We start from the raw sequence: 14,376 nt of genomic DNA, 5'->3' as shown, positions 1-14,376 counted from the left end.
ATGTGGCAAAAGGTTGAAAAGTTCAAGGGGGCCAAATACTTTCACAAGGCACTGTATTTGTAATAAATAAATAAATAAATAAATAAAAATAAAAAACGAGGAAAGTTTTCTCCATGTGACAACACTTTTCTGCCTCGTTCCAACCAGACTCCGTGTCGACACCCAGGCCTCGCCTGTGTGTTTTGAAACGAGAAGACGGGGAGGCTTTTGGCTTTAACCTGCGGGTGGAGAGAGACTGCAATGGACACGTGATCAGAAATGTGGTGTCAGGAGGCATAGCGGAGCGCAGTGGTCTTCGGGATGGAGACAGACTTCTGGAGGTCAACAACTGCTACATTGATGATGTTCCTCACCCTGAGGTAAGGTGAGCTTCTTCTAAGTGTCACTCCTGGATATTTTTTTTTTCTTTTTGAACAATTCCCTTTTTTCTTTAATTCAGGTGTCTAGAAAGATAAAGCTTAGTGGACACCAGTTGTGCTTGTTAGTGCTAGATGGAGAGGAGTATGAGCAGACTGTGTCACAAGGCCAAAACCTCCAAACTCTGGTCAAAGCCCACAAGGAAGAAGGCTGCAAACCACCTAGGCTCTGCCACATCACCAAGGATTCTGCCTCAGGTCTGGGTATCAGCTTTACACCCCTGGAAGGTAATACATCTCCTGGCAGTTGCTGCAAGTCCAATGTTCAAGATAAGATACAATATCTGTCATGTTGAAGTGAGCCCTGCTACTCCACCTCCGTCTGGTCCACAGGAGAGAGAGGTCGTTTCTCTGTGAGCCTGGTGAAAGGAGGCGCAGCTGAAAAGGCGGGGGTGTGTAAGGGAGATCACTTGGTGTGGATGAATGGAGCAATGGTGTCCCATCTCACACATGCTGCACTCTCCCGAATGGTTTGTATCATCGTAATAAAATAAGGTGTAATAGCAAACTAAGTATGAAAACATCCTGATGCATGCTCAATAATCCAGGTATGTAAGTATGAAAACAGTAATCACATGCAAATCAAATTATTAAGGGTGCCAAGGCTAAAGCACTGAAAGATCCTTATTACCCGGTACTATTTAGGTGTTGTTTTGTTTTAATCAAAATTTCCAAATAGTTAATTTTTTGCACAGCTGTAGAAAAATCCATACATCAAATACCAGTCCTCAACTTGAGCTCAACTGGAAATACCATGTGAGGGATTTTGTTTTCAGCAAATTGTATGGCACAGAACTTTTCCACATGCACAGTGAAATGTGGTGAAACGAATGACAAACCCAGCTCTCTTTGGAGCTCTGTAGCTCGGACATACTTCACAGTATCAACGTCATTCAAATTTTAAATGGGTCGGTTCATCTTTTTTGGATGAACTAATTTTGTGTCCGCTTAGTTAATTACAAAAGAAGTTCTACACCACAAGAAGGCTATATTTAAGAAAATATAGATAGGCAGGGAGGCTGGCATGCAGATAGATGGGTGGATGGATGGATGGATGGATGGATGGATGGATGGATGGATGGATAGATAGATAGATAGATAGATGGATAGATGGATAGATGGATAGATAGATAGATAGATAGATAGATAGATAGATAGATAGATAGATAGATAGATAGATCGATCGATCATCCAGCCATCCATCCATCCATCCATCCCAGGGGGGAATTTGAGGCAACCAGTAGCATTTTCTAACTATACAGAAAAAATGCATATGAAATAATCAAAAAAGAAGCAGAACACAAATTTGAAAAAGGCAAGTACTTTATGCATATGCACAAGGTAGTAGAAAGGACTACATTCATTATATTATATAAATATACACACACACGCATATGTACATGTATACATACATTCATACACATACATCATTGTCCAGGGTGCAATAGATTCACAAGCCTCTATTTTTAAAGTATGAGGAGGAGTTGAAGAGTCTGATGGCTTGAGGGACAAAGGACTTCCTGAATCTGTCTGTGGAGTAGAGCTGGGACAGCAGTCTATCTGCTTCAGGAAATGGATGGCTTGGACCCTTTACTTTTTCTTCATGCTGTAAATGTTTCAGCTCCACAATGAAATCCAAACAACAAAGAAACAAGACATGATTTATATTGCAATAATGAATATTTTGTTATAGATGAAAAAGTGTGGCAATGCTATCACCATCCTGGTGATAGACAGTGAGAGTGAGAAGATCTACATGCAAAAGACAATGCCCATTCTGCCTGCCATGGCCGTCTCACACAAGCTGCCTTTTAAAGCCAGAAAGCTCCATTTGATACCTGGACCTTCGGGGTACGGCTTTCTCCTTCGGCTAGAGAAAACACCATCAGGAAACACATGTGAGAAGGAAAAGAATAGCACAGATTCAGATCTAAAAGGGCAGAGTTTTACTCTTTTCATTTCGTTTTAAAAAATAGATCATGTTCTGCGTGAGGTGGACAAAGGCAGTCCTGCAGAGAAGGGAGGAATGAAGGATGGAGAGCTCTTGCTGGAGGTCAATGGAGAGTCAGTGGAGTCACTGCAGCATGATGACATTGTGGACAGAGTGCGACTGAGTAGAACGCAGGTCTCCCTCACCACCATCACTCCCTCGGGGCTAGACTTTTACACCAAGGTGGGTATCACTTACTAAACAGAACACATTTTACTTGATTAAACACTGAAGCATGTTTTGTTTCATCATGCAGCATTTTTAAATGATCATTTGCTTCTTGTGCTGTGCTATTTGACTGATCCCATAACTAAAAAGGAACTAACTATTGAGAACAATTAGACACAACATCACTATAAAGGTTACTGACTTCTTTTAAAACAGCTGGAGTTGTCTTACAATGAATAACAATCTACAATCCTTTTAGGGCTATTTCACAAAGGTTTACGCAACCATTGTTTTCACATTTCAACAGAAACATTGTTATATTTGTACATTGACATTTGTGCTTCCAGGCTGCATCTGGATTGCTTCAGCCAGCTGTTTGTTGGGATCTGTATATTTTGTGGTGTTTATGTTTCCATTAATGTTTTTTTTTTTTTGAGTCTGCTGTGCTTGTGTTTCCAGCCTCTCCAGTGTTTCTCCCCTCATGTTGCCAGATCCTGCTTCACCTGTTCCCAATCCCAATCACCCCAGGCGTTCAACTTTGTGTCTCGTTAGTGTCTCTTTAAGTTCAGCGTCTTTGTTTCCACCTTGTTCGTAGACCGTGTTTCCCCACAGCCTGTCGTGTTTCTGTTCCTCTGTGCTGTCCTGAGTTAATGTAAGTTTTCTTGCCACGTCAGCTGTTTTGTGTTTTGTAAATAAATCCATTTTTCTTTATTTTACCACTGATTCCCCTGTACCTGTCTGCACCCTGGGTTCTAAAACACCGCAGAACATGATACTGCTGCTGCTATTTGTGCCTGCAAACAACTGTGAAATTAAGTAAAAATATAAGAACAAGCAATGTGAAATTACCATTCCTAAAAAAGTGTATGAATTAGCTTTTGCCTGAAGCATTATGTAGATTTAAAAAATATATATATTTAAGCTTTAAGACAATAACAAGTTATTTTGGTCTTGGCTCAGCTTGAACCACTAGCTTGTCTATCTGCATAAAAATGCAGGCCTTTTATCAGTTTGTTGCTCTGGAGCAGACATTTGTGTGTTAATATAATGCCAAGATAGAAAGACATCAGTAATGACCTTCTGGCCACCAATCAGACATACATATTTACATCTACCCAACTTATCTTGTTGGGACAGTTGTAGTTTTCACTGTTGTTCGTCCGTTCGTCCGCCCATCCATCCTTCCGTCCGTCCTTCCTTCCATCCCTTTCTTCCTTCCTTCCTTCCTTCCTTCCTTCCTTCCTTCCTTCCTTCCTTCCTTCCTTCCTTCCTTCCTTCCTTCCTTCCTTCCACTTTACCCTCTTTACCCGCTTCTTCCTCTTCAGGTCACAGGGGTCACTGTTGCCCATATCCAGCTATCAATGTGTGAGAGGCGGGGGACACACTGGACAGGTCTCCAGTCCATCACAGGGACACATAGAGACAAACAACCATCCAGTCTCTCACTCTCACCTAGGGACAATTTAGAGTTACCAGTCAGCCTAACATGCATATTTTTGGTTTGTGGGAGGAAACTGTAGTACCCGGAGAAAACCCCACACATACACGGAGAGAACATGCAAACTCCACCCAGAAAAGTCCCAGGCCAGGATTTGAACTGGCAACCTTCTCGCTGAGAAGCAACAGCTCTACCAACTGAGCCACCATGCCTTCAAAACTGTTCTGCAACTGATCTGCCAACTTTTGATCATGCTCATCGCTTGTCGTCACCCTAAAACTAAACTATCACGTGTCGTCTTTTTTCAAAATATCAAGAACATTAACATGGACACTCTAGATACTGGTATTGAAAATCTCCCCAACATAAACAACTCATCCTCTCCTGACAAGCTAGTATCACACTATAACAACAGTCTCCACAACCTCCTTAATACTCTGGCCCACAGCCAGGGTGTTAGGGAGTCAAAAACCTGAACAGTCTCCTTCACACACTGCATTCTGGTTTACACCTGAACTGTGCCATTTGAAGGCCAGAGGATGACAACATGAATGCCTCTTAAAACAGGGGACCAGAGGGTGTGCTCCAATTATAGGGGGATCACTCTTGTTAGCCTCCCTGGTGAGGTCTATTCAGGGGTACTAGAGAATCAAGTCCAAAAGTGGGTCAAACCTCAGATCCAGGAGGAACAATGCAAGTTCCATCCTAGCCGTGGAACACTGGACCAGCTGTTCACCCTCACTAGGGTCCTCAAGGGGTCATGGGAGTTTGCCCATCCAGTCTGCCAATCCAGTGACACCGCACCCCATATCCATGTGATGTTGCAAAGGTGTGCCAACCAAAACAGCCCCAGAACATCCAGAGCCTTAAGGAAATCAGGGCGAGTCTCATCCACCCCTGGAGCCCTGCCATTGCATAGCTTTTTAACTACCTCGGCGACCTCAACCACGGTTATGGACAGACCACCCCTGAAGTCCCCCGACTCCGCTTTCTCCATGGAAGATGTGCCGGTGGGAATGAGAAGGTCTTTGGTCTCATCTTTTCAAAGGAAATTGTTCCAGGAGTCTTGTAGTTCATTCAGATGACATTTTACAAACCCAAATCATGCTGACATGTTCTCTTTGGGGAGAAGAGGCACTCTACCGGCAGCCCTTCCAGACAAGTAATACTTGTTTGGACTTGTTCTGTCATGAACCTTAACTTTTAACCTGCTAACTGAGACAATCCTCCTTGAAACACCACCTTATCTCGATGGAGGAGTTTGTGTACCTGAATGATCCTAGGAGCTATGCTGTCGGGGACAATTATATTTGCTCCTGGTAGGGTCTCCAAGGCAGATTGGGCCTAGGTGACAAGCCAGACAATTAGCGATTCCAAAGACTTTTGATGGACAAAACAGAACAAGGAACTCTGTGTCCTTTGCCCGGACATGAGTTACTGGGTCTCAACCCTGGAGCCAGGCCTGGGGGAGGGGCTCATCAACGAGTGCCTGGTGACCAGGTCTCTACCAATGGGGCCCGGTCTAGCTCAGCCCGAATGAACAACATGGGTTTGCCTTCCTGTGGGCCCACCACCTGCAGGAGGGGCTGCAAGTCAGGTGCATGATGTCATAGGCAGTGGCTGAAGCTGGGGGCCTTGGCACTCTGACCCTGGTGCTCTGACCCTGGCTTACCAAAGCTGACTCTTGGGACATGGAATGTGATCTCTCTGGTGAGGAAGGAGCCTGAGCTTGCGTGTGGGGTTGAGAGATACCAACTAGATATAGTTGAGCTCATCTTGACGCTCTGGAACATTGGTGCCTCTCCTTGAGAGGGGCTGGACCTAATTTCACTCTGGAGTTGCCCATGGCTAGAGCCGCAGAGTGGTGTGGGTTTACTCAGCCCCCAGCCTGAGTGTTGGAGTTTTCCCCAGTATATGAGAGGGTAGCTTCCCTGCACCTTTGGGTGGGGGGATGGGCTCGGACTGTTGTTTGTGCCTATGCACCAAACAACAGTTCAGAGTATCCGGCCTTCTTGAAATCTTTGTTGGGGGTGCTGGAAAGTGTACCAGCTGGGGACTTCTTTATTCTGCTGGGGATTTCAATGCCCGTGTGGGTAATGACAGTATGACCTGGAGTGGCATGATTGGGAGGAACGACCTCTCTGATCTGAACTCAAGCAGTGATCTGTTGTTGGACTTCTGTGCTAGTCATACGTTGTCCATCACAAACACCATGTTCCAACGTAAGAGTGTCCATAAGTGCACTTGGCACCAGGACATCCTAGGTCAAATATTGATGATTGACTTTGTAGTCGTGTCATCTGATTTGCAGCCATTTGTTTTGGACACTCAGGTGAAGAAAGGAGCTGAGCGATCACCACCTGGTAGTGAGTTGGATCAGATGGTGGGAGAAGATGCCGGACAGACCCGGTAGACCCAAATATGTAGTGAGGGCTTGCTGAGAATGCCTGGCAGAAGAACCTATCAGGAAGATCATCAACTCACACCTCCGGGAGAGCTTTAACTGCATCCCAGCTGAGACGGGGGACATTGAGTCAGAGTGGGCCATGTTCCACGACTCAATTGTTAAAGTGGCTGCCTTGCGCTGTGGTTACAAGGTTGTTGGCGCTTCACACGGTGGCCCTCCTCGAACTCAGTTGTGGACACCCCGGGTTAGGGAGGCTGTCAAGCTGAAGGAGTTAACAACCTGTTAAAATACATCAAAATACAGGAAATAACATCTACCTTATTCAAAATATTCTGGGGGAGGACCCCCAGACGCCCAACCCCCGGCCCACCCACTACTGCGTTCCCAGCATCGATCAGTTTACAAATTAAGCCCTGTGTAAAGGCCAAGAATCATGGCGGGACTTTTCTATATCCTATGAACAGAACCCCACTTCAAAAGTTCTGACATTTCTCTTTAAGAATTATGCTTTTGGTGTAAAAATATTCCTACTTTAGTTTTTCTTTGATTTCTTCCTGCAGCTGGGTCTTTCTCCTCTTCTGTTTTGTGAGGATGATGCAGCTGAGGAAGAGAAGGATGAAAATGTACCAGCATCTGCAGAAGTTCAGTTATCGTCAAAGAAAAACAGTGACTCATGCAGTCCAAGACTTTGTACAGTCCAAAAAGGTCCCCTGGGGTTTGGCTTTGATCTAGACCATGTCCCACAGAGACCCGGCATTTCGATCAGTCAGGTGGGGCAAAAATAAAGTTTTACACTCATCCACTCAAATACACTCAAAGGCAAAACAATATTACTGAAGTGTTTTGTTATCTCTCTTCCCTGCAGGTAGCTTCTGGTGGTTCTGCAGAGAAAGCTGGACTTGTTGTGGGGGATGTAGTTTTGGAAGTCAATGGGCAAAATGTGGAGAAGAAACAATTGGAAGATGTGATGAAGCTGGTGGAAAAAGAGAAGAGTATTCTTTCTTTATTGATCAAGGATCAGACAAGCTACAACAAAATGACAACAGCTGATGTTTCAACTTCTGATGTCACCAGCAAAGAGGTAGAAACACACACCATAAAAATACAGAAATATAATAAAATGGCTTCAGAAAACATTCTAAGCTTACTTCTTACAACTCTAGTTGCAATCCAATACAATTGTTTGGATTCCTTTTTTTAAAGTATTCTACAATCAGTTCTCATAATGACAAAGTAAAACCAAATTTTATACAATTTTGTATTTTCAAGGATTCAAGGGTCTTTATTTGTCATACACATCACTACCACTATTACAGACTACCTGTATCATGCTTACATCAGCAATCAAATGTTTTCCACACTGAGGAGTCAAGGGAAAAGGGGTTTTAGTGAGAAATAACCAGGAAACCTGATTGTTACTCTGCCCGCCATCAGTGATCTTGTGTGGAGATGAGACAGCTGGAACTGCACTGAACTGGGTTTTATGGCACAATGACTGGACAGAAACCTCCCCTCATTGCAAAATATCTGAAAACAAAAGCACTTAAAGGATACTCAAGTTTTGAGTGACAATATGTCATAAGCCAAGCTTGAATCGTTTGCAATCGTAAAATGTTATGTCTGGAGGAAACATCAAACAGTTAAACATGTTGGTGGCAGCATCCAGCTGTGGGGGATTCAGCAGAAGTGACTGGGAGACTCTGAGTCCAGTAAGGGTTGAGGGAAAGAAGAATGAACAAAGTACACATTTCATGAATAAAATCTTGTTCCACAGAACTCAGTGACCCAAAGCACACAGTAAAGACAACACCGGTGTTGTCTGGAGACAACTTTGTGAATGTTCTGGAGCGGATCAGCCAGAACCATGACTTGAACCCTGTTGAACACCTCTGGAAGGTCCTAAAAATGTTTGACCACCAGTGGCCCCCATTCAACCAATCTAAATTTGAGAGGTCCAAAAACATGTCTGTTTAGGCTGCCTTCAGACCCAGGCCTCCCTTGAAAAAGTGTTCTGTGATGTTATTTGTCTGTTAATTAAAAGTTAAACATAAACTGCACAAAGTAATGCCAGAAAATCCTCCAATCCAGGTGAGCACAGCATTTTACACAAAACGCCCAAAGACTTTAGGCAATGCAGGACAAAGTAAAGAACTCTGAATTCCTATGAAATACATGTTTTTTTTATTTTATTTTCCATCCATCCATTATCTTTTACTCCCTTCTTCCTTTATTTTAATAAATTTGCACAGCTGTATGAAATTCTGTTTACACTTCTTCATTATGAGATACTGAATGCAGATGAATAATCTTCATTATTTTACCATCACGCCTCAATGCAACCCAGCTGCAAAAAGGAAAAGGAATCTTATCTGACAAATGTTTTACATAAATGCTAGTTAAAATATGTTCTTATTTGTATCTCAGCAGGAAGAAGATGATTATGAGATATCTGTTTTATAAGAAGAAACAAAACTGAAGCCTGAAGATATTTTCCAGCCCCAAATGTTTTCTGAGGAAACTTCAAGCAAAGTTGAAGATATTATTTATTTTAAGTTGCCTCAATTAAATATTTGGATTTCAAAAGGAATCCAAGTTAAAATGGATAGAATAAGCTTAAATGAATATGATTTTTAGAAGTTTACTAACATAAACAGTGGCATGATGACGTCACTAAATTCAGTATTACAGATTAACTGTGTATTAGTGTGATGGTATATTTTACATCTATTAGATAAAATACAAGTATTTTTTTTAACAATCAGAAGCATTGAATGCTTCACACCTTAATTTATACACATCTCTGAAAGTTGTTGAATTACAAAAAGCTGCAAGAATGTAAGAGCAAAACACACCCTGAACACCCATTTTCTTTCCAGTAATCAGCTGTAATGTGAAGTATAGTTGTTAAACACAGACAATGCACTATTTAAAGTTGGTTTGAATAAAAATACTTCATTGTATTGTACATTGTACATTGTATTGTGTATGGTAAAAGCTTTATTAATGCATAGTATGGAGGATTCAATTAATTAATGTGGCACCAATTCACAACAAAAGTTATCACACAGTGCTAAATCATTCACATACAATATAAAAAAAAACAATTAGTAAAAGTTATCTATCTGGAAGGCAAAAGATGAAACTGAATCTTCCCTTCATCATGATCTCCCAACTGGAGCAGCACACATGGTGACAGTGGGAAGGAACAACTCCCTTTGAACAAGAAGAAACTTCAAGCAGAACTAGGCTGAAGATGAGCTGCCATCTGAATAAAATAAAACTGGTGTTGTAAAAACAATGATGTCAACAGCTCTGCTGTACCCAGGAAGTTGACTATAATTTCAGGAGTTTAGGTTAATAGAACTCTTAGAGCAGCTAGAGGGGGCTATAAAGTTGTTACATTTGGTGCAATTATTACACTAAATTATAAGAGTGACATTAAAATGTTACAGAAACAATTACAGGACTGTAGGTAATAACAGTGTTAAATACTGCATGGACCACATTTAAGGTGTACAATCTAAATGTTACCCAAATATTAAATTATAGTAGCGTAGGCTATAAGTCACCGCTATAAGTCATCATATGTCACCGTTAGTGAAACAAAGAGTCACTAATCTAGGAGTGATACTTGACCCTTCTCTGAAACTCAACAATCATGTAAATATGATTGTTAAATCCTGCTTTTTCCAGCTGAGGCGACTGTCTAAGCTGAAGACCATATTGTCCAAAAATAACCTGGAGACAGTAATTCATGCATTCATTACATCCAGGCTCGACTATTGCAACTCACTCCTTTTTGGTATCAGTCAGACCTCCATAGCTAGACTCCAACTGATCCAAAATGCAGCAGCCCGGTTTTTGACCAGCACAAGCAAAAGAGAGCACATTACACCTGTTTTGGCCTCCCTACACTGGCTTCCGGTTCACCTTCGAATCAAATTCAAAATACTCTTGTATGTCTATAAATCACTAAACAGCTCTGCCCCCTCCTATCTTACTGATCTGCTCCAGCCGTATGTCCCACCACGTTCTCTCAGATCAGCAGACCAGTTGCTCCTCACAGTCCCAGGAACCTGTCTCAAGCGCAGAGGTGACAGGGCCTTCTCTGTAGCAGGACCAAGACTTTGGAATGAGTTACCTCTGCTCGTTAGACAGGCCCCCTCCCTCACAGTTTTTAAATCTCGCTTAAAAACACACTTTTATTCCCTGGCTTTCTGCTCTGTGTGATCTGTGCTGAGTCTGTGTGCATCACACTGTGTTGGTCATGTTGCGGTTGTTGTTGTTATCCATTATTGTTTTTGTTGGTTGCTACTTTTTGGTGTCCTGTTATGTAATCTGTTGCTGTGTGCTTGTTCTGTTTGTCCCTGTACAGCACTTTGGTGTGCTTTGTCACTGTTTAAACACTAAAATAACACATCCTAGACTTCAATTAATTAAATATTCTCATTGACAAACTTTATTATTAGCACAGTGGAATTGATCGAGAAGAAAATAACACAAAAATTAACTATGTAAATCAAAATTACACCATGGAGATCTGAATTTGGATTCATACTCAATATGAAAGTGGAAAATAACATGACATGCTGATTCAACATCAGTGAATATTCCTCAAGACAAGTCTAAATGAGGCTCAGTAGTGTGTGGCCTCCATGTGCCTGTATAACCTCCCAACAATGCCTCGGCATGCTCCTGATGAGACGGTGGATGTTCTCCTGAGGGATCTCTTCCCAGACCTCCTTGCACAAAGGACGAGGAAGCTGTCTTGCTGCTGGGTTGTAGCCCTCCTATGGCCCCCATCCATGTCTCTTGGTGTACTGGCCTATCTCCTGGTACTTATTCCATGCTCTGGACACTGTGCTGAGAGACTCAGCAAATCTTCTTGCTACCGCTCGCATTGATGTTCCATCTTGGATTAGCTGCACTACTTGAGCAACTTCAGCGGGCTGTAAAAATGCCTCATGATGCCTCTATGTAACTGCTACTTTCCTTCCCTCAATTGACAACGATGACATTATTTACATGAATGATCCTGCAAGCACTTTGTAAATGTTGGACACTGTCTATCACGGTGTACTAAGATTCATAACTGGCTCTAACTACCATACCCATATTTCACTGGTGAATTGGTCATCATTAACTTCATGTAGGTTCTCACACTGGTACATTTTCATCTTTAAATCACTTCTTGGTCTGCTGCCTTCATACATCTCCTCCTGCATGTCACTTCGTGAGTGCAGCTACAGCGTGCACTCTCAGGACATAATTACATGCAGTGTACCCTCAGTGTGGACCGAACTAGGCAACTCCGCTTCTGTATCCTGGAACACCCTGCAAAAAGATCTGAAGCTGTCTACCTCTTTGAAGAAGAAGAAGAAGAGAAGAATAAACTTTATTGGCATTGCACCGAGATACAACGCGAATATGAGGGCTTTTATGAGAAATATGAGAGAATTTGAGAGCTGCTTTTAAAGATCCAAAAATGTGATTTTGGACCGTTAAAACAGATTTTAAAGAAAAGAGAAAAAAGATAAAGGGAGGGGTCAGTGAAGAGCACGGGAGTTGAGACATTTGTCCTCCAGTGTCTTCAGTAGAAAGAGAGAAGAAACAATAAAGCTGATAAATGAAAATGAGGTGTGGATAATTTTAATTTATCATGCAATTAATTGATTTATTGTTTATTGCAACAGACCTACCAGGAACAGAGATGGGATCGACGGTCTGTTAGAATTAGCCTTCAGTCTCGCCAACACTCATGCGTCAGGTGAGTACTAGATACTAGATGAGTGTTCAAAGCAAGGTAAGTACCAGGTATCAGGTAATGCCCTGTTACCAGCTATGCACCAAGTGCCAGGTAAGTTTCTGGTAACAAATCAGTACCATGTGCCAGGTAATTACCCAGAACTAGTTAACTACCAGGTATCAGGTAAGTGTCCAGTAAGTGCCAGGTGAGTTTTAGGTGTTGGTAAATACCAAGTGGGCACCAGATACCAGAAAAATCTAGTTGTGAACACATGTATACTCTGCATTATAGAAGGACTTAACCACTCTCTGATGAAGTTCATCTTACTAGTTCTCAGTCGGTGTTCCACTTTTCAATAAACATATAAAGTAATGATTTTAAGTTTTTTATTCATCTTACGAACTTAGTTAAATGCACTTCAAATGGCTGAAAATGTATTGATCTGAGTAGGTTTTTTTGCCCCTGGACCCCCTAGGACCTTTTTGTGCTGCTGGCATTTGCTTATAAACATCCTCATTGTCATCAGCAAATGTTGGCAGTTATGGGTGAGGTTGAGGGAACTATGGGTGTTTAACAGGAACCACTACTGACAAACAAATACTCACAGCTCAGATCAAATGTTATTTAAGTACAATATTAATTAGAAATGCATTCAATACATCCGTCCTTTATCTTTACCCACTTCTTCCTTTTCGGGTCACGGGGGTCACTGGTACCACTGGTGCCCATGCCCAGCTAGAAATACATGTTTTCTTTTATATCTAGAAATTTTTTCTCCACAACTTTTACAAATTTAAGATCAGTTTATTCTGCCTTTTGCAGACACAGAAACACAAGGACAGTAAAAGTCAAGAAACAGAAGATACATTTTTATTCTAAAATGCAGAATTTTTGTTTTTAACCCATCAAACAATTCATTTGCCCTTTATTTTACCACAGAAATTCAGTTCTTTCTGATTAGATTTAGATTTGACATCTAGATGAACACACAATACAATGTTGGGTCAGTAAACGCATCTCAGAAACAAAAATGAAGAATCTCTGATTGATTGTACAATACACACCTGTAGAAAAACATTAATCATTTTCTGTTTGTAATTTTTCTATTTGATCAGTTTTTTATGGAAGCCCATTTCCGCCATGAAATAAAAAATAAAAGCCCATCAGGAAGTCATAATTTTGACTTTTAAAGTCAAAATTACGAGAAGTCGTAATTATGATTTTTAAAGTCATAATTACGACTTTTAAAGTCATAATTACAAGAATAAAAAGTCATAATTATAAGTTTTAAAGACATAATTACGAGAATAAAAGCCATAATTATGAGTTTTAAAGTCATAATTATGACTTTTATTCTCGTAATTATGACTTTAAAACTTAACTGACTTCCTGTTGGGCTTTTATTTCATAGAGGAAATGGGCTTTGATACTAAATGCTATATAAAGTGGCGATAAAAAGATGTATACATTACATACCTTTTATTTAAAAGGATTGATGTATGAAGGCAGAGGGACATACATTGAATGAATGAATCCATGTGCTATGCAGGAAAACTACCGGTGTCTAACGGGAAGTTGCATCCCTGTAGAGTCATGGTGTCCGGCAAGGGACAAACTTCAAAGTTAAATTAGAAAAGTCGAAATTATGACTTTAAAAGTCGAAATTATGACTTTTATTCTCATAATTATGACTTTAAAAGTTGAAATGATGATTTTAAAACTCGTAATTAAGACTTTTATTCTCGTAATTATGACTTTAAAACTCAAAATTATGACTTTTATTCTTGTAATTATGACTTTAAAATTCAAAATTATGACTTTTATTCTCATAATTATGACTTTAAAAGTCGAAATTATGACTTCCTGTTGGGCTTTTATTTTTTCATTCATGATGGAAATGGGCTTCCATAGTTTTTTGTTCAACTTTCATAAAAATATGAAAGTATATATCATACATATGTCAGATGTCTTATATACTGTCTATCCACATTATACCCATTTTATACTTGTTTTTGCACTCGGAAAAGCCACTAACGTTTACATTAAAATTTCTTTAACAAAATAGTGACAGAAATAAAAATATACTGTAGTTATAACAGTTTATGTTTTAAGATTCCGACTCTTAACACAGCATAGTTGCATTTTCATTCTTAAAATTGCACAAAGTTGGACATTTTCTGTTTATCATCTAAGTTACACAATTATTCCAGA

At 40.7% G+C, this 14,376-nt stretch overlaps 1 protein-coding gene across 1 annotated transcript in view; it reads left to right on the top strand.

The window, feature by feature from the left end:
- Positions 1-8,879, top strand: part of pdzd3b (PDZ domain containing 3b) — an 18,494-nt gene extending 9,615 nt beyond the window's left edge. Inside the window, exons 4-11 of the mRNA XM_037687602.1 lie at positions 148-359; positions 440-644; positions 750-886; positions 2,110-2,314; positions 2,393-2,589; positions 6,980-7,189; positions 7,285-7,500; positions 8,847-8,879. Coding sequence (XP_037543530.1) covers positions 148-359; positions 440-644; positions 750-886; positions 2,110-2,314; positions 2,393-2,589; positions 6,980-7,189; positions 7,285-7,500; positions 8,847-8,879 — 1,415 coding nt within the window. The remainder of the gene's footprint in view (positions 1-147; positions 360-439; positions 645-749; positions 887-2,109; positions 2,315-2,392; positions 2,590-6,979; positions 7,190-7,284; positions 7,501-8,846) is intronic.
- The last annotated feature ends 5,497 nt before the right edge of the window (positions 8,880-14,376 follow it).

This window comes from Nematolebias whitei, chromosome 14 (genome assembly GCF_014905685.2).
Source record: "Nematolebias whitei isolate Nwh7 chromosome 14, NemWhi1, whole genome shotgun sequence".
Taxonomy (NCBI): Eukaryota; Metazoa; Chordata; class Actinopteri; order Cyprinodontiformes; family Rivulidae; genus Nematolebias; species Nematolebias whitei.
The sequence above is the reverse complement of the archived record's forward strand: the minus strand, read 5'-3'. Positions and strand labels throughout refer to the sequence as shown.